Genomic DNA, 24,376 nt, shown 5'->3' on the forward strand with positions numbered 1-24,376 from the left:
AGCGAGACAGACAGAACTTTGTATACAGTGAATGAGTATATGCAAAGAGGACATAATGTGCAGCAAGTGGGTGAGTTATGTACATTATATAAATAGAAATAAAATAAAACAATCTGGAAATTTACAGCTTGTGTACATTGCGTGGGAAGGGTGTTAAAGTCTCCTGTGCTATAGTGAGGCCAGAAAGATCAGGATGATATGAGAATGTGGTAATGAGTCCTGTCTCAGTCACTTAAGGGTGATTGCTGATTCGACACACGAATGGCCTGAGGATAAAAACTCCTCTTGAGTCTCTCTGTTTTTGTTCAGATGGTGGAGAACCTTCTGCCTGATTTCAGAAGCGGGAACAGTTTGTTGCTGGGATGGGACAGGTCCTTCAAAATCTCAGTTGCTCTAGTTCAGCATCTCTTGACGTAAATTTCCTGTAAGGAAGGGAGAGCAGTCCTGCAGCAGCGTTCTGCCATATGGATTACTTTCTGGAGAGTTTTTTTTTTATCCTTGACACCGCTGTTTTCATACCAGCATGTGATGTTCTGTGTGAGGATGCTCTCCACAGCGCCTGTATAGAAAGTCCTGAGAATCACTGGAGAGACTCTGAACTTCCTCAGTTGTCGTAGGTGATACAGGCGCTGCCTAGCCTTTTTGGTCTGGACCTGAATGTGGGCAGCCCATGTCAGGTCTGAGGAGATGTGGACACCGAGATACTTGAAGGACTGCACACTCTACTGGAGCTCCATTAATGATAATGGGCTTGTAGTCTCTGTGCTGACTCCTTCTTAAGTCCACCACCAGCTCCTTGGTCTTGCCGTCATTGAGCAGATTCTTCACTTCATCCATCGTTGTTGGAGATGGCATTCTCACATAGTTACCCTGTTTCTTGTTCACGTGGCTAAGGGTTGTGTGCAAGACGTGGGCGATGGCGTCCTCCGTGGATCTGTTGGGTCAGTAGGCGAACTGGAGCAGATCTGTGGTGTCTGGGATGGAAGAGGAGATGGTTTTCTTCAGGTCAGTGCAACTGGCCGGTAGTCATTCAGGCATGAGGGCTTGTTGTTCTTGGGGACAGGGATGATGGTAGATCTCTTGAAGCATGTGGGGACCACAGACTTAGCCAGGTACTCGTTAAAATCGAAGTGAACACACCTGCTAGCTGGTCAGCACAGCAGCGCAGCAGACGGCCGGTGATGCTGTCTGGCCCCGCCGCTTTCCTTGTGCTCACTCTGCAATGCTGAGCGCCGGTCCTTCTCTGATGACATCACCGTCCTCTAATTTTCTAAAGCTCAATGAGGATAAAACTGAAATCCTCCTTATTGGCACCAAATCGGACCTTCTGAAGGCGAACCATTTCTCACTCACTATCAATAACTCCACAGTTTTCCCTTCTCCTCAGGTGAAGAGCCTTGGTGTCATCCTAGACATTTCACTTTCCTATAATCTCACATCAATAATCTCACCTGTTCTGGCTACTTCCATCTAAGCAATATTAACAGATTACGTCCTTCTCTTTCCACTCTTGTCCACAGTCTTGTTACCTCCCGCATTGACTACTGCAACTCTCTCTTGCATGGTCTTCCCCAAAAATCCCTCCATAAGCTTCAACTGGTTCAGAACTCTGCTGCTCGCATTATCACCAGAACCCCCTCCTACATCACCCCTGTTCTTCAGGAACTTCACTGGCTCCCAGTGAAATTCCAGATAATATACAAACTTCTTCTGCTCACCTTCAAGGCCATTCATAACCTCGCTCCTCCTTACCTTTGTGACCTGTTAAGCACTACTTTTTCTGCCTGCTCACTTTGATCTTCTTCTATCCAGCTTTCTGTGCCTTCCTTCCACCTCACCACCATGTGAAGCAGAGCTTTTAGCTGCTCTGCTGCCAGGCTGTAGAACTCTCTACTCCCTGATGTAAGAAACATTGGTTCTCTCCCCCAGTTTAAATCTCAATTCAAAACCCATCTGTTCAAGTCTGCATATTCACTGTGAACCCACTGTATCTTGTGCTTTTGTTTTATTGTTCTTCATTGTGTCATTGTTCTATTATGTGTTTTATCCTATTGTACAGTGTCCTTTGGTGTCTTGAAAGGCGCTTTATAAATAAAATTTGTTGTTGTTATTATTATTATTATTATTATTAGTGGGGGTGGTTAATTGATGATTCTAAATTGCTAATAGGTGTGAATGTTTTTCTGTGAGAGACTGGCAACCTGTTCAGGGTGAACCCTGCCTCTCATCCCAAGGCAGCTGGGATAGGTTCCAGCCCCCCAGTGACCATGAATTGGACATTTACTTTGTTAATGTAATTTTTATTTTCCTAAAATACTATTCAGTAAATATGTATTCTTAGATTCATTTCTTAGTTACTTAATGTGTTAGATAAAGTATTGAAGTGAGATGGATTGTTATTTTTTTCACTCAGTTGTATTTTAGCTGTATTCAGTTGCCTCCCAGCTCAAGTTTAGAGTTCAGTCTGATTGTTAGCACCATGAAGATATGATAACGTCTAAGTGTCCCTGTGTGTATGCAGCTGAATATATTTACACTGAGGAAATTCTCTCTTGAATTAATGCCTCACCCCTGCATACCTATATAAGATTTTTTCTATTTTTCAGTATGCCATTGCTACTTCTCAATTGCAATTTTGGAGTTCCACGTTTTACAAGCAGGTCTTAAATTAGTTTCACAGATTGAGCTAGTCTTTCTTTCTCTTTGTATGCTAACTTTTCAGGTGACTGAGAAGTCTGGAGCTCAAGTGAGGGTCATGTCAGATTCAGGAGATCATGAATGTAAGACGACCGTATGTTTCCTGCTTCAGGGCTCTAAGGAGCAGGTCTTACTGGCCCGCTGTGTCCTGGAGAACCTGCTCACAGAATGTGAACTTGTCTCAGAGATTTTGGAGGTTCCACAGTCCTCTTTTGGACGCATAATAGGTAGACTGAATCTTTGATCATGTCAATTGTTTTTTTTTTTTCATTACCAGGCATCATTTTCAAAACTAAAAGCTCCAGTAAGTGACAAGCAGATCAGCTGGCCAGGAGGGAGGGCAGAGTATCTCTTTTATTATACAGGGAGTGCAGAATTATTAGGCAAGTTGTATTTTTGAGGAATAATTTTATTATTGAACAACAACAATGTTCTCAATGAACCCAAAAAACTCATTAATATCAAAGCTGAATGTTTTTGGAAGTAGTTTTTAGTTTGTTTTTAGTTTTAGCTATTTTAGGGGGATATCTGTGCGTGCAGGTGACTATTACTGTGCATAATTATTAGGCAACTTAACAAAAAACAAATATATACCCATTTCAATTATTTATTTTTACCAGTGAAACCAATATAACATCTCCACATTCACAAATATACATTTCTGACATTCAAAAACAAAAACAAATCAGCGACCAATATAGCCACCTTTCTTTGCAAGGACACTCAAAAGCCTGCCATCCATGGATTCTGTCAGTGTTTTGATCTGTTCACCATCAACATTGCGTGCAGCAGCAACCACAGCCTCCCAGACACTGTTCAGAGAGGTGTACTGTTTTCCCTCCTTGTAAATCTCACATTTGATGATGGACCACAGGTTCTCAATGGGGTTCAGATCAGGTGAACAAGGAGGCCATGTCATTAGTTTTTCTTCTTTTATACCCTTTCTTGCCAGCCACGCTGTGGAGTACTTGGACGCGTGTGATGGAGCATTGTCCTGCATGAAAATCATGTTTTTCTTGAAGGATGCAAACTTCTTCCTGTACCACTGCTTGAAGAAGGTGTCTTCCAGAAACTGGCAGTAGGACTGGGAGTTGAGCTTGACTCCATCCTCAACCCGAAAAGGCCCCACAAGCTCATCTTTGATGATACCAGCCCAAACCAGTACTCCACCTCCACCTTGCTGGCGTCTGAGTGGGACTGGAGCTCTCTGCCCTTTACCAATCCAGCCACGGGCCCATCCATCTGGCCCATCAAGACTCACTCTCATTTCATCAGTCCATAAAACCTTAGAAAAACCAGTCTTGAGATATTTCTTGGCCCAGTCTTGACGTTTCAGCTTGTGTGTCTTGTTCAGTGGTGGTCGTCTTTCAGCCTTTCTTACCTTGGCCATGTCTCTGAGTATTGCACACCTTGTGCTTTTGGGCACTCCAGTGATGTTGCAGCTCTGAAATATGACCAAACTGGTGGCAAGTGGCATCTTGGCAGCTGCACGCTTGACTTTTCTCAGTTCATGGGCAGTTATTTTGCGCCTTGGTTTTTCCACACGCTTCTTGCGACCCTGTTGACTATTTTGAATGAAACGCTTGATTGTTCGATGATCACGCTTCAGAAGCTTTGCAATTTTGAGACTGCTGCATCCCTCTGCAAGATATCTCACTATTGTTGACTTTTCTGAGCCTGTCAAGTCCTTCTTTTGACCCATTTTGCCAAAGGAAAGGACGTTGCCTAATAATTATGCACACCTGATATAGGGTGTTGATGTCATTAGACCACACCCCTTCTCATTACAGCGATGCACATCACCTAATATGCTTAATTGGTAGGAGGCTTTCAAGCCTATACCGCTTGGAGTAAGACAACATGCATGAAGAGGATGATGTGGACAAAATACTCATTTGCCTAATAATTCTGCACTCCCTGTAGTTCATAAATAATGTTAGAAAGCTGTAGGTTCTGGCTGTGAAAATGAAGCCAAAGCAGAAGTTACTTTAACCTGCATTCTTTCTGTTGATTAGCATGGGGCAACTTCTTGGATTGCAAAAAAACAAACAACAAAAAAAAACTGTTTGTGTAGAGTTTATGGGGAAAATGGTCCCTTGGCTTCTTTGCACTGTGAGCTTTGTAAACATAACCAGAAAGTCTTATACTAAATTTGTGTGAAAAGTGAATTTCTCTGTATGTATTATTGTAGGGTCTACCTTACAATATAAAGTGCCTTGAGGTTACTGTTGTTGTGATTTGGCGCTATATAAGTAAAAGTGAATTTACCATTAATCATATTTCTCTTTATCTGAGTTATCTTTATGTATGAGGTTTTAATGGCTAACATTCGAACCCCGTGATAACTATTCACTTAGCCTTATGTCAGTTTAAGAAAAAAGTCCCCATTTTATCTCACCCCTATATGCAATAATTGTTAGGAGAACATGATTATCTGTGTATTGCAGGCCGTGGTGGAGAGAGTTTGAAACAGATCACCCGAACTACAGGAGCCAAAGTGGCGTGTTCCAAAGAGCCAGCACACGGTGTACAGGCAAAGGGCATGGTGACGATTACAGGGACCAGGCAGGAGGTGAAAAAGGCACAGGTAACGCACAGTGCCTTGATTTGGATCTCCTGTGTGTACCACATCCTTTAATTTTAGTTGAGGGGACATCTAACTCCTGCTTTTGAAACCTGTTCAAAGGATATGATTCTAGAAAAAGTCACCGAGGACATGATGGTGAGGACAACAATCTCACAGTCATCAGCCCGGCGCCAGAAACGTGGCCATAATGTCGTGAGTCAGAAGTCAAACGACACAGAGACTGAACCTCTATTGTTCTTGAACAACAACAGTCCCTTCTCCCACATAGAGGAGAATGTGCTTGTCTTTGCCAACGGGACCACAGGAGAACCAGAAACATTTTTTGACCAGGTGGGAGAGTCAAAAATCAAAAAAGCCAGCAAGAAGGAGGGCAGTACAACTACTAAGACCTTCTCTGAAGTGTCCAAGTTTGAAAGTGAGTTCAGATTTCAGTCACCCCAGAGCAGCCATGTAATGTGTCTTTAAGTGTAGTAATTTCATATTTTCTCTGTGTTTTCCAGTTGCAAGCCCAGACTTGAGCTTCCAGCCTGATGAACACCTTGAGGTGTATGTTTCTGCATCAGAGAACCCAAACCACTTCTGGATTCAGATCCTGGGGGTTCGATCCATTCAGCTGGACAAACTAACAGAGGAGATGAACCACTTCTACAACAATGGAAACTCTACAGTAAGGACATATCTTGCTCTCCTTGTGTCTCTCTTGTTCCACAAGAGTTCCCTTGTGGGCCAGAATGAGAGTTGAGAGTTCCGATATACTTCCACACACTTGAAACTGCAAAGATCCAAGTATTTTCCCTTTTTTAAATTGATACTATAGGTGAATCTACAAAAGTCTTGGATGGGTTAGAATCTGTTACCATCACTGATTTCTCAGCGATAACTCGGGAATGCAGTGATATAGGATTTTGAAATTGATGCCGTCGGTGTGCCTACCAGGAGGCTGACAGGTAATACTGACGGTTGCCAGTATTTTTTTTCTTTACCCTGGTAGAACTGACTTTTTTTAAGAGTCTTGATTATGTGCTGCAGATCTTACAACAGTTCAGAAAGCTGGGTAACTTGTAGTAATGGCATTTAAAATGTGATTTAGAGAACGCTAAAAGCCAGGCTCTGATGATAAGAAGCAGGCCTGCAACTATTCATCGAGTAGATATAGAAAAATATCTGAGATCCTGCGTGTGAATAAAAAGTATGTTAACAATAAGCTCACACAGCCCATGGGGCACCTCTATCCCTGCAGCACCTTCTGCAACCCAGTGTCTGATTTGTGTTTGAACTCATCTGCTTTTCTGATCTGTAGGATCAGCGAGTGGAAACCATTGTTGTAGGGGACATTGTGGCTGCTCCATACAGAGACCATGGCACATGGAACAGGGCAAGGGTGCTGGGAGTCCTAGGCTCTGGACTGGTGGACCTTTATTACGTTGACTTTGGGGACAATGGGGAACTCCCAAGGAGCAGCCTCCGCAGGATGAGGTAGGTGAATTCAGGATAAAAGAGGAAGACGTGACTGTACTAATATACAGTAGTATTTGGTTGCTGAGGAGAGGGAAAAGCTGTGGGAGTGAGTGATGGTGGTTAAGACAGCTAGCGATATCCATACCAAGTTTTTAGATTTTAAGAATACATAACCTTTAGCGTGTTTGGACTCCAAACACATTACTGTGTGGTGTAATGTGTTTGGAGTATAGTCTGGTTTCTTTGGTTTCTTTCTTTTACTGAGTCGTCTTCTTTCCTTAAGTAAACGTGAAAAAGTAACCTTTGGTTCCTTCAAATGCAAGATTCCTTTAATAAACAATGGAAAATTATAAATTTAACGTAGAATGAAACTAACTTTCTCAAAATCCTGAAACTTGCCCATAGTTCAACTATAAATACATCTATTTCAAGGTTATACAATGCACTACTCTATGCAAGAAAGACAGTATTCTATATATAAAGGAAAAGTGGGAGAGTGAAGCTGGAATTAGCATTTTGGAAAAAGATTGGGAAGAAATATGTTGCTCACAGTGGTCCTCCACTAATTCATTAGAATGGAGAGAACATTGCTGGAAAAATATCATAAGATACTTTAAGATTCTAGTCCAGGGTAAATTTAGCAATACGAATTCAGAGTGTTGGAGGCAGTGTGGTTCAGTGGAGGCAAACCATTATCACGTGTTTTGGGACTGTCCCAGGCGGTACCTGTACTGGAGTGGGATTCATAAAACATTGAGGTACAGATTCCGTTTGACTTTGTAAATTTATACGTGGGTCATGTTATAATTCTAGAACGGAGGACGGATATAAAGCTGCTGCAGGCTCTTCTAGCTGCTAGCAAAAAATCTATTACAAGAAGGTGGATGAACCGAGTCCCACCAACATTAGATGATTGGTATGAAACTATTCTTGAAATTTTTAGAATGGAAAAATTGATGTACTCTCTTGGAATCCAGAAAGACAAGTTTTACCAAATTTGGGATAAATGGATCAAATTTATATCCCCCAACCAAGCAGGCTTTGTGTGACTCCTCCAGAGTATTTTATTTATTTATTTATTTTTCTGCACACATACTGTTTCTCTATGTTACTTTATTTTTTCTAAACCCTTTAAAACCGATCAAAACGGGCACGCTCCGTTTTGCGTAACTATTTTTAAATCCCTGTAGAACTGCAACCACGTAAGCTAGCGCAATAATTTTTTTTGCATATGAAACTGGAGGAGTTGTACTTACATCTTATGCCATCAGCTTGTCCTCGGTCACCGTTTCCTTCCACATATAGCTTTGCAAAAACTGCATAAAAAGCACTTGCAGCAACAAAAACATAATATTCCAGAAACACGCTTTGACGATCTGATCAGCTGTTCATAACACTTCCTACCTTGGAATAGACGTCAGCGCGAACTATCGCATATCCGCCATTACCTGGCCGAAACCGGAAGTGACGTCATTTTGTCATTGGTGTTTTTAAAAGTCATGTTTGACTTTATGCTTTTCTGTATAGTTTCTGGGATGCTTAGAACTTAAATTGCACTGCTGAAAATAGTTTATTTTGATTCACATGCTGTTTTTTTGCAAATTTGCATTCTAATATTTATTTTTGTTTTTCCTGCAGTATATAAAAATTGGTGTGTCTCAAAAATAAAACTATGAAGACACTCAAAATAAACTTTTGTGTATTTAAAGTTTTGAGGGATAAACCTCTTAAATTTCTCTAACTAGAAATATATGTTAAAAAAACAAAACAAAAACGATTTTCAATTTTTCAATTTTCACCTTTTTTTGCATTTTTTTTTCCAAATCTCTTCATTTGGTTTCCCAGTTTTCCTTTTCCATAAAGATGACAAAGATTCAAATATAACTGATTACATATATACGGTAAAAGTTGAACAGAATAAAATACGACAAACAACAAAAGAAAGTTGGACAGAGGATGTTATTTATCGGACTACCAATGAGGCTCAGTGATTGTTTATATCTGTGCTGTATTGATCTATAAAAGGCTGCCGGGTTGGATAGAATTATTCCAACTTCCCCCTTAGTAGGAGTTTAATTCTTTCCAGCTGCAAATGTTTCATTATATCTTGTATTAACGCTGATTTGGTAGGAGGCACTTTTTGCTTCCAGTTTAGTAAAATTAAACTGTGTGCTAGCAGTGTCACAAAATGTATTACATTATTTTGGGTGGCTGACAAATCTACAACAACTGGCTTCACTCCAAATAAAGCACAGATTGGGTCTGGCTTCAGTGTTTGTTTTAGAATCTTAGACAAGGTTTGAAAGACATTATTCCAATATGTTGCTTTACAGGGACAATTCCAAAACATATGCGCCAGTGAAGCAGGTTGCTGTTTACATCTTTCGCAGGACAAGTTTACATTGGGGAACATTTTTGACACTTTCAACTTTGATAAATGGAGTCTATGTAGCACTTTAAACTGTAAGAGTCCATGATGAATACAAACAGAGGAAGAGTTTACATTTTCTTGGGCTTTTGTCCATTGACTATCTGTGATTCTCATACCAAGGTCATTCTGCCAGGCCTCTTTCAGATGATCAAGCATGGTAGTTCCATCCAGTTGTGACCATGCATTGTGAATTTTTGTTATTAGTCCTTTTTTGAGTGGATCGAACTGGAATAAGTTATCTAAGATAGAGTCTGGGGGTTGATCTGGAAAGGATAGAAAATTACTCCTTACAGAGCTTCTGATCTGTAAGTATTTGAAGAAGTCATTACTGTGCAAGTTACATTTTTCTTGCAATAGCTGGAACCCTTACTGATGAATAAATCCTTTATTGAGTGCAGCCCCTTAAGGTTACATTGGAGAAATGAAATGTTTGAAAGTGATGGTGTGAATGTTGCGTTATTCATGAGTGGAGATAGTATGGAGGCTTCATTCCACCCGTAATGTTTCCTTATCTGAGTTCAGATTTTAATTGTATGAGAGATTACAGGATTCTTAAGGTCGTGTCTAGGGATAGGGAGAGCTGAATAGATCATAGCTTCTAATGAGGAGGGATAACAACTTTCACTTTCCATCGTTGTCCAGTCGGCCCCCCGAGTGCTCAACCAAAACGACATGGAACGAACATTACCTTACCAATAATAAAGACGGATGCATGGCAACCCCATCCCTCCCTGACATGTCGGTCTCTACTCTTCTTGATTCTTGGGTTCTTTCTGTTCCATATGAAATAGGATATTAAGGAGACTGATTTATTAAAAAAGGCTTTATTAATCACAATAGGGATACATAGGGAGGGTGATGCGTCAGTGAGTGCTTATCAGTATCAGTATATGTATGTGTGTGCGTGTCCATAGTTCAGCTGAGACAGTGTCCTTCGCCCTGCCAGGCTAAGTAAACAGTCTTCCAGCCAACCCAGGTGGCCTTGCATGGAATGGGAAGGAACAGACTCAACACAGTCGTTATCAAGGAGTTGTTGTTCGGCTCCAGCCTTGAGCCTTGGCCTTGGCCTTGAGCCCACAGCTGGCGCCGAAGGGGTAGCCGCATTATGATGGTAATTGAGACTTTCAAGATGTTTTTAACACTCCGACACTGGTCTCTCAGTCTCCCGTTAATAGCTGCGAGCTTCTCCGTGATGTTATTAGCCGTCGATTCTGTGGTCTTGTCACTCTTTTTGCTCACATAGCAGATTCTGAGACCTCACGACCGCAGCCAACTGATCCGAGGTGTAATCCAGCTCCGCCCAGAGATGTTGTTCTGAGTTGATTCTTTCCTGATGTAATCCAACATACATACGCTCAAAGGTGTTATTCTGAGCATTCACTGCAGTCGTAAGCGCCTCCAAGCTCTTAACCATGCTGCCTTCAGTGAGCCCTTTCTGAGAAGTCGCACCTGTCGTTCCAATCCCAGCGGGCAGCCTTGTGGGGGTTTGAACAGCCGGTTCCGCTCTCTTAATTCTCCGATAAGCCAGGGCCAAGCCAGCTCCGATCAGCAAGAACCCTGTTATCATGGTTCCGAATAGGTAGATATCTTCAGCGTCCTCGATCGACAGTCCTGCCAGGCACACGATCCTCTGCCACCCGTCCATCGTGTATCCGGCAGGGAAAGTCCCTCCAGGGCACTCGGGTTCTCCCGAGCCCAGACTTCTATTTATGCTCCAATATTTGGAGCGTAAATGTTTACTAATGTAACTAAATGACCATAAACTTTGCCAGTTACAATAATATATCTACCTTGAGCGTCTGGTAATATTTTTGCTGCAGTAAATGGTTCTGTTTTTTGGATTAGTATAGCTGTGACTCTGCTTCCTGCATTAAATGAGTGAAATATTTGTTCTATCCATTTGCAACGTAATCTGTTGTGGTCTTGTACTTTTAGATGCGTTTCTTGCAAAAATATTATATCCGCATTTACTTTTTTTTAACCTCCTGAGACCTGAACTCTTCCATGGCATGCATTTTTAATTTCTCTTTGATATTTGGGCATATTGGCACCTCATGAATGTAAAAACAAAGAATTGCCAGATTTTCTTTTTTCTTTTTTTTTTTACCTGATTTATTTTTCTGACAAAAATGAGATCCACATACTGTATGAGGATATTCATTTTAAATTTTTGATAGAACAGTGGCAGTAGAATGTCCTCGTAAGTGGATATCAAGCCTTTGTAGAGAAAAATTTGTGTTTTTAGGTCTAGACAACCCAAAATGTGATGTCCACATATGTGGACGCCAGGTCCTAGGAGGTTAAGTGAGCTAAAATGTTTTATCGTTTCACTGGTCCTCTGAGTCCCCTACAGTTCCATGTTACAAAACTGACAAGATTTTGTGGCATTCCTTCAGTAGAGGTGCCAATAGTTACTAACTGTTAGTAATTGGTTAATGGATCTTACTCTGACCTTTCTAGATGTGAGCCTCTGAAATTCACAACTTTCTTGAACTAAACTAAAGAACATCCCCTTGAACTCAAACCTGAACACCTTCTTTATTTGCAGCGAAACTGAGCTGCAAATGGAAAAGAAAAGAAAAACAATTTTTGTCCAGCTTTTTATGGGCTGTAGACATCAGACTTACCACTAAACTCCTTAAGATTGTCTATTATTATATACTATTCCCTCCTGGGTCATGTTGTTTGTAGAGATGGCACCAACTATCCCTCCTTGTCAGTAGATGTGGCTGGGCTCTGGATGTGGATACTGACGAACTTCTCTGCTTCACGTGGATCTGTGAATGAGTGCTTGGTGTTGTTCACTGTTATAATCAGCTTCGCGGGATAGTAGTACTGTACAGGATGCCAGCATTCCGCAGTTTCCCTTTCACGGGGTTAAATGTCGCACGAAGTTTGCTGACCTCGGGGTTCATGTCAGGGAAGATGTGTACAGGTGATCCTTTGTGGAAGAGGCAGCCTTTTCCCCTGGACAGTTGCAGAATCTATCCCTTGCCCTTATCATGGCTCTTGGGCGCTCTCCTGTCCGTGGTTTCGGGGCGAGGGTCCTGTGGGTTCGGTCTGTTATAGTAAATGAATCACCGTTTTCTTTCGCGAGCACTTCTGAGAAAAACTCTGCCATGAAATGGCTGGGGTTTCCCCCCTCATTAATGCCCACCACACGCAGATTTTTTCTGCGGCTTCTGTTTTCTAAATCCAGGCGTTTGTCGTGTAGTTTGCTGTAATCTTTCTTTAGAGTCTCATGATCTTTTTCTAAGGCTGTTAATCTGTCTGTAGCGTCGCAGATGGCCCATTCCATTTCATTCTGTATACTTGCTGTTTCTCCTTGATGCATTTTCAATCATCCAGGAAAGTAAATCTCCAAAAAGTTGATTCTGTTCATCTGGACGTAGCGTTTTGTGGGAGAAACGTTTCATCACTCATCCAAGTGACTTCTTCAGTCTCAGCTGACTGCAGGTTTCCCCAATCTTATAAACAGTACATTTGCATAATGACTGAAACCAGCCCACTGAAGGAACAAAGGGCTGGGAAGTCAGTTCCTTAATCTTAATTATGCAAATTCTCATAACCATTGATCTACAACCACTGACCAAAACCCACTGATCAAAGACCACTGATCAATGGCCAGGACAACCGCTGCCCAAGCAAAAACCTGTAGTGATCCCATATGTGTCAGGAGTATCAGAGCAGTTGAGATGCATTTTTTCTAAACACTGGGTCTCTTTGGCTTTTAAACCCCAAAACACGCTGCGCCAAAAACTGGTCCACCCCAAGGATCGGGTCCCCCGACACAGACAGAGTAACATAGTGTACGCTGTTAAGTGCCAGGAGGATTGCCAGGATTTATACATCGGAGAAACCAAACAACCTCTGGCGAAGCGGATGGCACAACACAGAAGAGCTGCCTCGTCGGCCAGGACTCTGCAGTCTGTTCACACCTACAGGCCAGTGGACACTCTTTTAAGGATGAGGATGTAACATCTTGGACAGGGAGGAACGCTGGTTTGAGCACAGAGTCAAGAAGGCCATTTACGTGAAAAGGGAAAGACAATCTCTGAATCGAGGTGGGGGCCTAAGGTTACATCTTTCGCCATCTTACAATGCTGTGATTGCAGCCATGGTTTTCAGCTGAATTTTGGGAGATGTTGTAACGTTGTTCTCTACAGGAGAGGGAGATGGAGGAGGCTGCACATCAATGGCAAATCCAATAAGTAAATCCAATAAGATCCAAATCTCAGAGAAATTGACACTGAATGAAAGAGGACAAGATGGTTATGTCTTGGTGTATATATTTTACATGTAGGGCAAAAGGTTTGGGCATTAAAGAAAGAAAAAGACATTTTGTTGGGTCTGTGTTTCCACAAGCCCCGCTAGTTTAGAGACTTATTCCTCATGAAGAACGGAAAAACAAGACAGAACATCTTCAACCGGCTTTTTACTCGCTAACGAGGGAAGCTTTGGTCAGAACCAGCTCTTGGAGCTCACGCTCCTCACCTGTCTCTAGCCCAAATCCTTCAAAGAGTAGCTGTCCTCGTAGCCTTTTTATTGACAGGACAGTTACAATACACATCACAGCAAAAGAACCTCCCACCGTAAAACCCCCCTTGGTTACAAAGACAAGGCACTGTCATGGGGTGCGTTTGTGTGACCTCCTGCTAACCAAAAGGGTCATAGAAGCAGGAAGCTTACAACACAAGAAACAGATCTGTCAGATAAGATGTATCTACAATAAAACCTCCCCCAGCACAGAGTGGCTGGAGAGGTGGTCAGTAGGGGTGGGTTTTTATAATCGATTTATCGATTAAAATCGATTCTGGCTTGGATAACGTAAAATCGATTCATTAAAATCCTGAATCGATTTTTTAATATAAATTTATTTTGCCCGAAATGCCAGAATCTCTGGTGAAACCTCACAAAATTTCAACAACCACCAAACAGCTAAGACAGTAAATGAGAGCAGGTACACGGATTCTGCACATAGACTTAAACACACAGCGCGACCCGCGGATCAGAATCAGTTAGATGTCGCCTTTCTCACAGTCGGGGCTGAAAGCCGACAGCTCGCTGATTCTGATCTGTCGGCAGGTCCGAGCTTTGTGTTCACGCCCTTTATGAGCCGATTCTAAAGCTGTTAGTTTGATCTCTCTCCAAACAATATTGACCGAACCAGCAGCAAAAGAAAATCCAAACTGCACTTCACATGGATTCACTCTGACTTACGGTTTTGCTTCGACCACGATGCACAGCTCTCTCTCTCCCTCTCTCTCTCTCTCTCTGTACTTCAAGAGCAGTTTCCCGTCTAAAAATCTGTTTTCTTCGTTATTCGCTTTCTTGTTACGCACAAAGTTTACAGCGCTGTCGGCCGACATTTTTTTTTCGTTTTATATACTTCCGAAAGAAAACCTAATTTCTGCCGTTCAACACTGAACAAATGTAAACTTTTTAAAATTATGCAAAATGCAAAACGCTTAACCGTGTCTCTAATAAAACCGCTGTAACGTCAGAGGTAATGTTCATGTGTTGATTAATGGTTTTCTTTCATTTTTGATGTACTGCAGAATATTTTTATAAAATCCCAGGCCAGGAAAATCGCCTTCATGTTTAAATGTGTTTTATCCTCAGCTACTTTGACACAAAGGCATCTGCTGTGACGCTTACGCCTGTGATAAAGTCTTGCGTGTGTCAGCTTCCTTTTTATAGATACAAACATATGTAAATGTACTGATCTGAATTATAATATTTCTGACTGTCAAAATTTCCCAGATTCAAATCGAATTGAATCGAATCGAATTAAATCGAATCGTGGATCGAATCGATTCGGGACCTTGTGAATCGGAATTGAATCGATTCTAGAAATGAGTGACGATACCCAGGCCTAGTGGTCAGGATCAAAGGAATGGCTTTGATCCTACTGCTTGAACTAAGACTTTACAAATTTAAGAAACACAATGACAACATTCAACAGTTAGACTTAACACATTTCTTTCACATTATTCTCCAGCCTCTTTTTTTTTTTTTAGAGCAGGTCATGTGATCATATAGTGGTGGAAAAGTCCCTGAAAAATCTAATTCTTGAAATTATGCAATAGTCTACTACATCTATTCCACATAAACCAACATTAAAGTGTCTTGTCATTGTACAAATTACCATTCTGCAAAGATGAGTGGGCCAAAACTCCTCCAAAGCGCTGTAAAACACTCATTGCCAGTTATCGCAAACACTTTATTGCAGTTGTTGCTGCTAAGGGTGGCGATCCTTGGTAATCAGGTGGTAATCGGGCCTGGGTGAAGCTACAGAAGCTTCCTGAAGATATGACATACCACAGGTAATTTATTTTATAACTGGGCAAGTGATCACTTTGTCCACACAGGGCCATGTAGGCTTGGATCCCCCTCCCCCCTTTTCACCTTAATAATAAATACCTTCATTTAGAAATTGTATTTTGTGTTTACTTGTGTTATCTTTGACTAATATTAAAATTTGTTTGATTATCTGAAACATTAAAATGTGACAAACATACAAATAGATAGGAAATCAGGAAGAGGCAAATACTTTTTCACACCATTGTAGTTGTTAAGACTTTTGGAGTCTAGACCAGGTTTTTTTAAGAATGGGGATGTTAGAGACTGTCTTGAGGGACACGGGGACAGCAGCAGTGTAAAATGATGTATGGCAGTTATAATTGGATACGGGGTAGGAATGGAGTCTTTGACCAAGGCAGTTGGAAGGGGGTCCAGTGAACACGCAGAAGTTTTGGACATCATGAGTTTGGTGATGTTTTCCACTTAAGATAGCTGAAAGAATGATAACCTTGAAGAATTCAGTTGTAGGATATGTTTGTTTTGTTGGAGAAGTCCAGGAATGCTGTGCACTGTGTCGTGGAAGTATGATGAGAAGTGGTTTCTGCAGGCTTGATTTTGTTAAGAGTGTTAAGAGTGGAGCAGCCACAGGATAAATTATCATTGTAGTGATGTAGCAGGTCAGCAGTGAGGATAATATGAATGGGTAATAAACCAATGAGGGGATTAACACTTGAGATTCCAAAAGGACATGACAGCTGTAGGTGAGATTTTGATAATGTCAAACAATACAAGCTTGTGATCTGAGATGGGAAACACCACAGCATTAAAATTAGAAGGTGTAACTCCAGAACAGCAGACTAAATGCAGGATGGGAGTCTTAAATTATTATGATTATTATGAATTTTACAATTATCAAACTATTTCGTTTTCACTTGCAAGTAAAAACAAAATAAATTGATTAGTAGTTTTAGCGTGATCAAGGGATTTAGTACAAGAATGCAAAAATAATACTGCTTTACAGACAAATGTGATGATTATAATGATAAGAGTAACACGTTACTTTGAAATTGGTTACAATCAGCAATGCTTTTATTGAAGTATTACAAAGAAACAAGATAACCTTGCACAAGAGCAGTTTTGTTGTTTGTGACCATCATATCAGCATGAGACAAATGTTTCTGGCTGTCTTCGGAGGAGGCTGGTGAGTTACTGATTTTGAAGAGCACACAATTTTAAATTCTGCATTTCTATGTTAGCTCATGCAGTGAGTGTTGCTTTGTACACTTCTTCATCGAACTTTCGAAGAACTTGATGTGACATACTGCTACTGCACACTGTATAATGTTGGATGTAATATGGATAAAAAAAGGACACGACTTATTAACAGCTTTTGCATATGCTGCAATTTTCAGGAGCGACTTCCTCAGTTTACCATTTCAAGCTATTGAGTGCAGCTTAGCAGGAGTGAAGCCAAAAGGTAAAGCTCTCATCTTAACAATGACTGTCTTTCTCTCTCTCTCTCACTTGCTCATTTACTCACTGTCTCTTACCCTTTCACTCCCTGTTCCTCTCTCTTACACACTCTTGCTCCTCTCTCTTAATCTGGGCAGACACTGTGTGATTTTTTTCAGTTGCGTTATTCAGCTTCTGCTCAAACTGCATGATTGACTCGCAGGGGTTAGAAGTTTGTAGGTCACGATGCAGGGTCACACTATATGACCCGATGCTCTGATGCGACCTGAGTGCTCAGACTGTGCCTCCATAACATGAAGGTTATAATAGAAAATCTGTCGCTCTCACTCTCTCTCTCTGTCTTTCAGTCACACAGACACACCACCACCATCAACTTTGCTAAATTGCTAATGAAAAACGTTGATCAGGCAGCTGTGATTGAGCAGCAATGTCCATCCAATTATTTTCACGGATGTTGTGGTCGTGATAATTTTGTGAGGCCACATCGAAAAGGCTGGGATGAGCCAAAGTTCTACAAGTTGTGCCTCCATCACTTGTGTCCAGATCACACGCTGCACAGCCGTGCTGCTCCATCTTTTCACTTTCATTTCTGTGTTTGCGCGTGCGCAGTGTGAGAGGCTGCGGTGACACCCTCACGACGGCTGACAGGATTTCAAACAGGTTTGATTTTCTTACGACCAAGCGATTGATGATCGGGAGCTGCTCCTGAGGTGTTAATCGCTTCTCGTTACCCCATGTATACTACATGACACACGATGAAGGCGAAACTCGGACCAATCACCAAAACGGTCGCACGACTGAAAAATCGGCTCAAAATGAGCCAAAAATCGCACAGTGTATGCCCAGCATTACATACACACTCTTTCCCAAACGCACACACACACATATACTTATACACACTTTGTCACACACTTGCTGGTACATGAGGACATAAGGGCACTTTTATGGCCACTGCTTACCTCCTGTCACGCTGTGTCATATCACATCAACTGGCATTACCATTTTGGCCATTTCTTTCGTCTGGTCGTGTATTGTATATCACAACACATGATGTGTTGCGATATAGCCAAAAAATATGTTTTATTTTAACCATTTTTAACCATCAGTTGCACACAGAGGTTTTTCACAAATGACAATATTCTCACAGTCTTTCTGTGGTCAACACTAACCCTTTAACAAAAAAAAGAAAGCAAAAGTCAAATTTAAAACAATTGTAATTAAAAAGGTGTTCTCTGTGCTTATAACATATAAAAACTGTAAAATGTGATGACCTACAGAAACAAAAGTGTAGTTAGTGTCTATAAAAACCATTGACCAAAAACTGTCACAGGTATCAGAGCATCTCAGAACTATTGTCTCTATATGTGCTAAGAAGTTTAAACAGCAAAAAGTGGTAAAATGGAAAACGGTTCCAAGTTCAGACAGTGCCTTCAAAAAAAACGGAACAAGAACAGTCATATCACAGGTATTAGAGCATCTCAAAACCATCTAAATAATGATCGCGCTACCTGTTCTAGAATTTAAACAACAAAACACACCACGCAAAGCGGTAAAAAAATTCACAGAAGCTAACGTATAATCAAGAATTGTGACTTTATTACTCCTGAACAAGAACACTGTCATCTGTGTTTAAGGTGTGTAAGTTCTGTGCCAAAAACACAAGCTCCAGGTTTGAGTGAAGCCATGTGACATGTGACCACATTACCACTAGTACTAAATACCACGTTCCGCATTTAGGTTCGACATCCTCTTTGGGAAATCCAAACCACTGCCAGATGATTGATCCAGTGCTGTTTCTCTTTGGAACCATCTTGTCTGGCTCCTGTTCAGTTACAGTCTCATTTCCTTGCTTGTCTGAGACTCTCACTGTCACCATATTTTTCCCTATTTGGTAGTATATAAACACGCATGCTCAGCGCAGTGTGCCAGGTAGAAAAATTTGTGGTTGGGGGGTGGGATTAGTGATGCATTTATAGCATGTGGGAGAAAAAAAACTGCAGACAGCTTATTATTACCATGGCAGTTTATACTCGATGGTTACAGTAGAGCCATTTTAACCATCATAATTGAAAAAACTACATTTGCTATATCACTCAGACTCATCTTACTGGGGAACATAAATAAAACTGACTGTGCGATGATGTTACGGTGGCACAATCAATGCAGAGGATATACTGACGCCCTTAGGTCTTTTAGTATTCTGCAGTGCATTATTCTTGAATTCTTGATTATTTCAGTTTCTTTCCTCCACCAACTTGTCATGCAGGAGGGGTTTGGACTGAGGAAGCCCTGGATCAGTTTGAGAGGCTGACATATTGTGCCTCTTGGAGACCCCTGCAGGCCAAACTGTGCAGCTACTCTCACTCGGAAATCTCCTCATGGCCCAGTGTCAAGCTCTATGACAACAGTGAGGGCAAGGTTAGATAGGATTTTATTTCTTAATAATAAGACTTTAATAAGCCTGTGTTTGGTTTGTCCTTTACCCTGTCTCCTCTTTCCATGTGCATATCATGTAAAAAAGGCTGTGAATGTTGGAGAGGAGCTTATACGATTGGGCTATGCCGTTATCTTCCATGAAGATTTGAATGGAAAAAAAGAGGGCTGCAATCTTGGCTGTCTGCAGATGATGCTGGTAAGTTACTCATTCTGCTTTTCGTGTCTTCCAGCGTCTCTTACTTCTTCCTGGACAAAAATAGGGTATCAATATACTTAATCTTGAACAGGACGTCTGTAAGCCAGCGGGAAAAAATCCTGGAAAAATCAACACTGAACAGAGAGATAGATCAAAACTGCTGGATGATTGTGGAATTCTCATTTTTGGGAATCCAGACTCCCTCAGTTAACCTCCACTGACTGACAACAACCCTGACTTGCAGCCATGATTTGCAGGTGAGTCATGGCTGCAAGACTGATACCATTTAGTCTTCTAGCTGGCTGGGCCCATTCCACCTGTACCATTTGGACTATTACTACTGGGTAATTCCGGACTAGGCTCCTCATGCATCTCATCAGGATCAAATCCAGATCCTTAGTGCTGCACTGTAGGTTCCTGCAACAGGGACTTCATCTTGGTCTGATGTACCTTTATACTGCACTGTGCCAGTGGTACTGTTGCACAAATTGGATTGAATGTTGAAAATAAGGGTTAACTTCAAATTCTTTGACTCAAATCAGCAACTAAATGCCAGAAGCTTATTGATGGCTATTAAACGAGGTACAACTTGCTAAGAGACAGTTAACCAAATATTAGTGAGAGTGTATGTTTATATTTGACACTATATGTATAATTCTTACCTTTTGCAGATTAGAGAATATCCAAAATGATTTCCAAATGATGGACCCAATTTTTGTTTTTTAATGTCATAAAATATATATGCTGTATGATTATTCCACCCTTGTAAAAAGAACAGCTAAAAGAAATCATCAGTCAAGTCCAGAATTACAATGGCATTCATGCACATGATGAGTTTATATGAACTTCTGTATGTGAAGGAAGACATTAATAAAAGAATAATAAAGAATCTTGCTTCTTATTATTGGTATGCAATTCTAGCATCCTAGTTTTCTTGGGTGTGCTTGTCAGGTATATTAATCTCTGTCCAACTGTATCCGACAAGGTACTCTGTCATTTTTTATTATTATTATTTTAATTTATCTTTATGCCTGAGAGATTAGGTAATCCCCTTACTTCTGTTCTGAAAGTTTGGAGGACTGTTTAACAGCGGCTAATCACTTTTATTCTTCCAACAGGATGATGTAATAGGAGCATCATCAGAGCTCAGTCTTTCCTGTATTAGTTTATCAGGTGAGTTCTGTCATGGAACTGTAGATTTGCCAGTGACTATGTTTAAGCGATCATAAAGTAACCCTCATACCCTGATGTTACTGGGATTGTATGTTGAAGTAAAAATGTTATCTAGGTTTCTAAATACAACAGAATATCCAAGTGATGTCCACATTGGATCAGATACTTGACTTGGGACACTTCTTACACCTACAGAGAGGTAGTGTATGCCCCCATGTGGTGGAAAATTAACAGGAATGCAGTTCTGTTAAATCAACTTTCTAAAGTGTCTCAAGAAGAAATGAACACAACAATATACATTTTGATTATGATCAATTAACTTGACCCTAATACTCCAAATACTTGTATTCAGTGCAATTTGTAGTTTATCTCTAACAAATCAGGAAATGGTAAATGGCCTGCATTTGTATAGCGCTTTTCTAGTCCATAGGACCCCAAAGCGCTTTACACTACATTCAGTCATTCACCCATTCACACACTGGCGATAGCAAGCTACATTGTAGCCACAGCTGCCCTGGGGCGCACTGACAGAGGCGAGGCTGCCGGACACTGGCGCCACCGGGCCCTCTGACCACCACCAGTAGGCAAACACGGGGTTAGTATCTTGCCCAAGGATATTTGGCATGCAGCCAGGGTGCAGCCTGGGATCGAACCGCCGACCTTCTGATTAGTGGCTGACCTGCTCTGCCACCTGAGCTACAGCCACCCTTATGTTAATGTTTCTAGTTGTTTGCTTTGTAACTAGAATTAGCAAAGATCGTGAAAGATTTGTCTTATTTTAGAGAGGAAAATCCTACATGTTCTTATCATAAAGCAGTTTCCTATCTGGGGGAGGTTTAAATCCGTAAGAAAAAGCAATACAGTGAAAATAAAGATAACATAGTGAAACAAAGGAACGGTGTCACTATGACTCTCAGTCAAGCTTTTGTACCATGGTGGATAAACAAAAAGAGTTGAAGCTGCTGTTACAGTCATTGTTAACTTGAGTGTTTCCTTCTTGCACCTCAGAAGCTGCCTCTATATCAGGAAGTGTTGATGATGTTGTGGAGGACGAGTTGCTGTGAGACCAAAGATATTTAAAAAAAACCAAGGTATCTTCTCCCAGTTTGATGTCTGATTCTGAACATTTGCTAGTGAACGCTCTTGTGTGAACCATTATGTCTAAAAATGATTAACTTTTCTTTAGCAGCCCTCAACATCTACTCCTCAGCATCAGCCCTAATGATGATACAGAGCTTTGCCTAACCTAAACTTGATTACATAAACCCTCTTCCTGAAGCCTTACCTACTTGATGAGTGTGCCACACTTCTTCCAGCCATTATCCATTTGTTGTTGTTACTTCAGCAAATAATTCTTTGTTTTTTGTTTAATGTTTTGTTCTGCTTTGCTAAATTTTGTGTTCAAGGAATAGGGAAAGGAATAAATCTAGAATGCCAGTATTATTACTGAAAAGCACTGTGATTGGAATTACTGGAGCAAAGTTCAGTTGGTTTGTGGTTAATATTGTTTAGTTTCTTGCTATACTTGTATGTATATCAAAAAAAACTATGCCCATTATCAGGCTTAAGTGAATATATTTTGGAAGTTAAAAGCTAAAGTGTTGTTGAATGTGGTTCTCAGATTTTGTTCAGTGTGAACATATTACATCTACTGTAGAAATCTTTCACAAGAAAGATTGTCTTTGAAAATGTAATAATGTCACTATATCCTAATAAAATATTTATTTTACTTCACATGTAATACTTGTGTATTTTATTTTGAAGTTCTTTTTATATGGAAAAATTTCAAATGAAAGTCAGGAGCTAGTTATAAACAAAACAAAACCATTGAAATTACTGTAACGTTACTGTACTTACACCGACTAATAATCTGTAGTTGTTCTGAAGGCCCCTTTCATTCAGTTACTCTGCGAAGTCTATTTTGTGTCTGCATCGGTCGATGACCTCCATTGCAGATCCACCAATCACACGAAAGTAGGTTACGGTCGCTCATGCGCAGAGGCTGCAGAGTAATTTGTTGATATCCTGCTTGGTAGTATTTAGACTAAAATTCAAAGCTAGGTTATACCCCAGGTGAGGGGATTTGTTTGAATTAGGAAGTGCAGGTAACTGGAAGAGCATCTATATGAAGGGCTGATGGAAAACGCAAGGGATTTGGTGAGTTGGTTTGAAACATTTTTGGGCCGCGAGCCTCCGTTTCCAGTGGATTGTTCAGGCTAGTACGCCTCCTTTGTTGTTATCTGTTTACGATAGCCAGCTAGTGGCTCACCCATCTACACATAATACTAAAGCTCTTTCTTTCGTCTCTTTCTCTCTCTGAAAAAAAACAAGTAGAGTTTTCTTACAAGTCTAACTATTGCAACTATATAATAGACGAACGTAAAAAGGCTTTGCTCTGAAAAAAAAAAAAACCCTGGAGAAACAGGTTCTGCTAGCTAGCTATGCTAGTGCTGTTTAGCTTTAGGAGGTGTTTGTAATAAGGCCGTCCCTTGTTTTAGTTTCGGTATTAGTTTACTTTTTAATATATATGTATGCAAAATGTAGCTTACGAAGGATGTCTTTGGAAATGGGTGTCTTGATAGATATATATATATATATATATATATATATATATATATATATATATATATATATTTTAAGTTAAACAGTTGTGCGTAGTGTAATGTTTGAGCTGAGATGCTGTGAAGAGGAAGTAAACTAGCTTTGACAACATGTACGCATTGTTCCGGATCCTGTGATCAGACTTCCATATTTTCACGTAGAATTTATTTATTTAGATGTTTGGGCGTTTCGAACAAAGTCATGCTGACTCAGATATGGTTCGCTGATATTTTCCTACCTGAATCTAAATGATGCATTAATGATGAAAGGCGAACTGTAAAACTGCATCTTTCAACTAAAATAAGTTCAGCTTCACTTCAATACTAAAATTTAGCTTAGGGACTTGATTTTTGTTGACATTTGTCTAAAACATCTTACAAATGCTCAAAAAAGGAAATAATATTGATTACAAAAATAATAAAAATGTGAACTAAAAAGATTTGAATCTTTATTTTCTTCTGGTCCATTATTATATTTTGCATCAACCTTGCAATCAAACTATTTCTTTTGCAACTATTGCAGACTGTGTCTGCTCCCCCATTCTTCCCCTTTCTACCTCCCAAGAATGCCTTAGAGCAATATTCCCTTTCTAGCCTCCTCACAGAAGTTGTTGTTTTAAGTATCTTCGTTTTTTTGTATTGATTCGCACAGAGATTGAGATTAACAGTAATAAGAATTATTTTAAGGCACTATTATTGCTGTGCTTTTACCATTAATTATATGTTCAAAGAAAAGGTTAATTTTATTAATATTAAAAACCATGGTATATTTAATTTGAATAAGAGCGCCGCTGTTAAAAAATAAATAAATAAATAAACTGGGCATCTCTTCTGCACTAAAGACAAATTTTTGGCTAGTTTGTGTGGCTAAACTCCAGAACCACAGAACAAGGACATTTGTAAGGAGCCGTTAAAATAAAGTGCAATAGCTCAAAAGAATTATTTTTCTTTTATTGAGTTTTACTAAAGTAAAATAACTCAAAAGGAATGGAGTAAAATAAAATGATTTGAATGAAATATGT

General features: G+C 40.4%; 2 protein-coding genes across 5 annotated transcripts in view; both read left to right on the forward strand.

The window, feature by feature from the left end:
- tdrkh (tudor and KH domain containing) overlaps positions 1–22,488 on the forward strand; it is a 35,038-nt gene extending 12,550 nt beyond the window's left edge. Inside the window, exons 4-14 of one of the 3 annotated variants that reach the window (XM_085465442.1) lie at positions 2,723–2,924; positions 5,145–5,284; positions 5,384–5,699; positions 5,785–5,951; positions 6,585–6,760; positions 16,889–16,953; positions 19,216–19,367; positions 19,471–19,581; positions 20,700–20,754; positions 21,763–21,845; positions 21,941–22,488. In XM_085465442.1, the coding sequence (XP_085321568.1) occupies positions 2,723–2,924; positions 5,145–5,284; positions 5,384–5,699; positions 5,785–5,951; positions 6,585–6,760; positions 16,889–16,953; positions 19,216–19,367; positions 19,471–19,581; positions 20,700–20,754; positions 21,763–21,818 (1,440 nt within the window). In that variant the 3' untranslated portion in view covers positions 21,819–21,845; positions 21,941–22,488. The other 2 variants (XM_085465443.1, XM_085465441.1) reach the window with 2 other exon arrangements.
- Positions 22,489–22,744: 256 nt separating this feature from the next.
- Positions 22,745–24,376, forward strand: part of mbtd1 (mbt domain containing 1) — a 37,117-nt gene continuing 35,485 nt past the window's right edge. For both annotated transcript variants that reach the window (XM_085465444.1, XM_085465445.1), the window contains exon 1: positions 22,745–22,911. In XM_085465444.1, the coding sequence (XP_085321570.1) occupies positions 22,891–22,911 (21 nt within the window). In that variant the 5' untranslated portion in view covers positions 22,745–22,890. The remainder of the gene's footprint in view (positions 22,912–24,376) is intronic.

This window comes from Copadichromis virginalis, linkage group LG8, assembly GCF_057382275.1.
Source record: "Copadichromis virginalis isolate Kocher_CV1m ecotype Utaka linkage group LG8, C_Virginalis_male_GT1.1, whole genome shotgun sequence".
NCBI lineage: Eukaryota > Metazoa > Chordata > Actinopteri > Cichliformes > Cichlidae > Copadichromis > Copadichromis virginalis.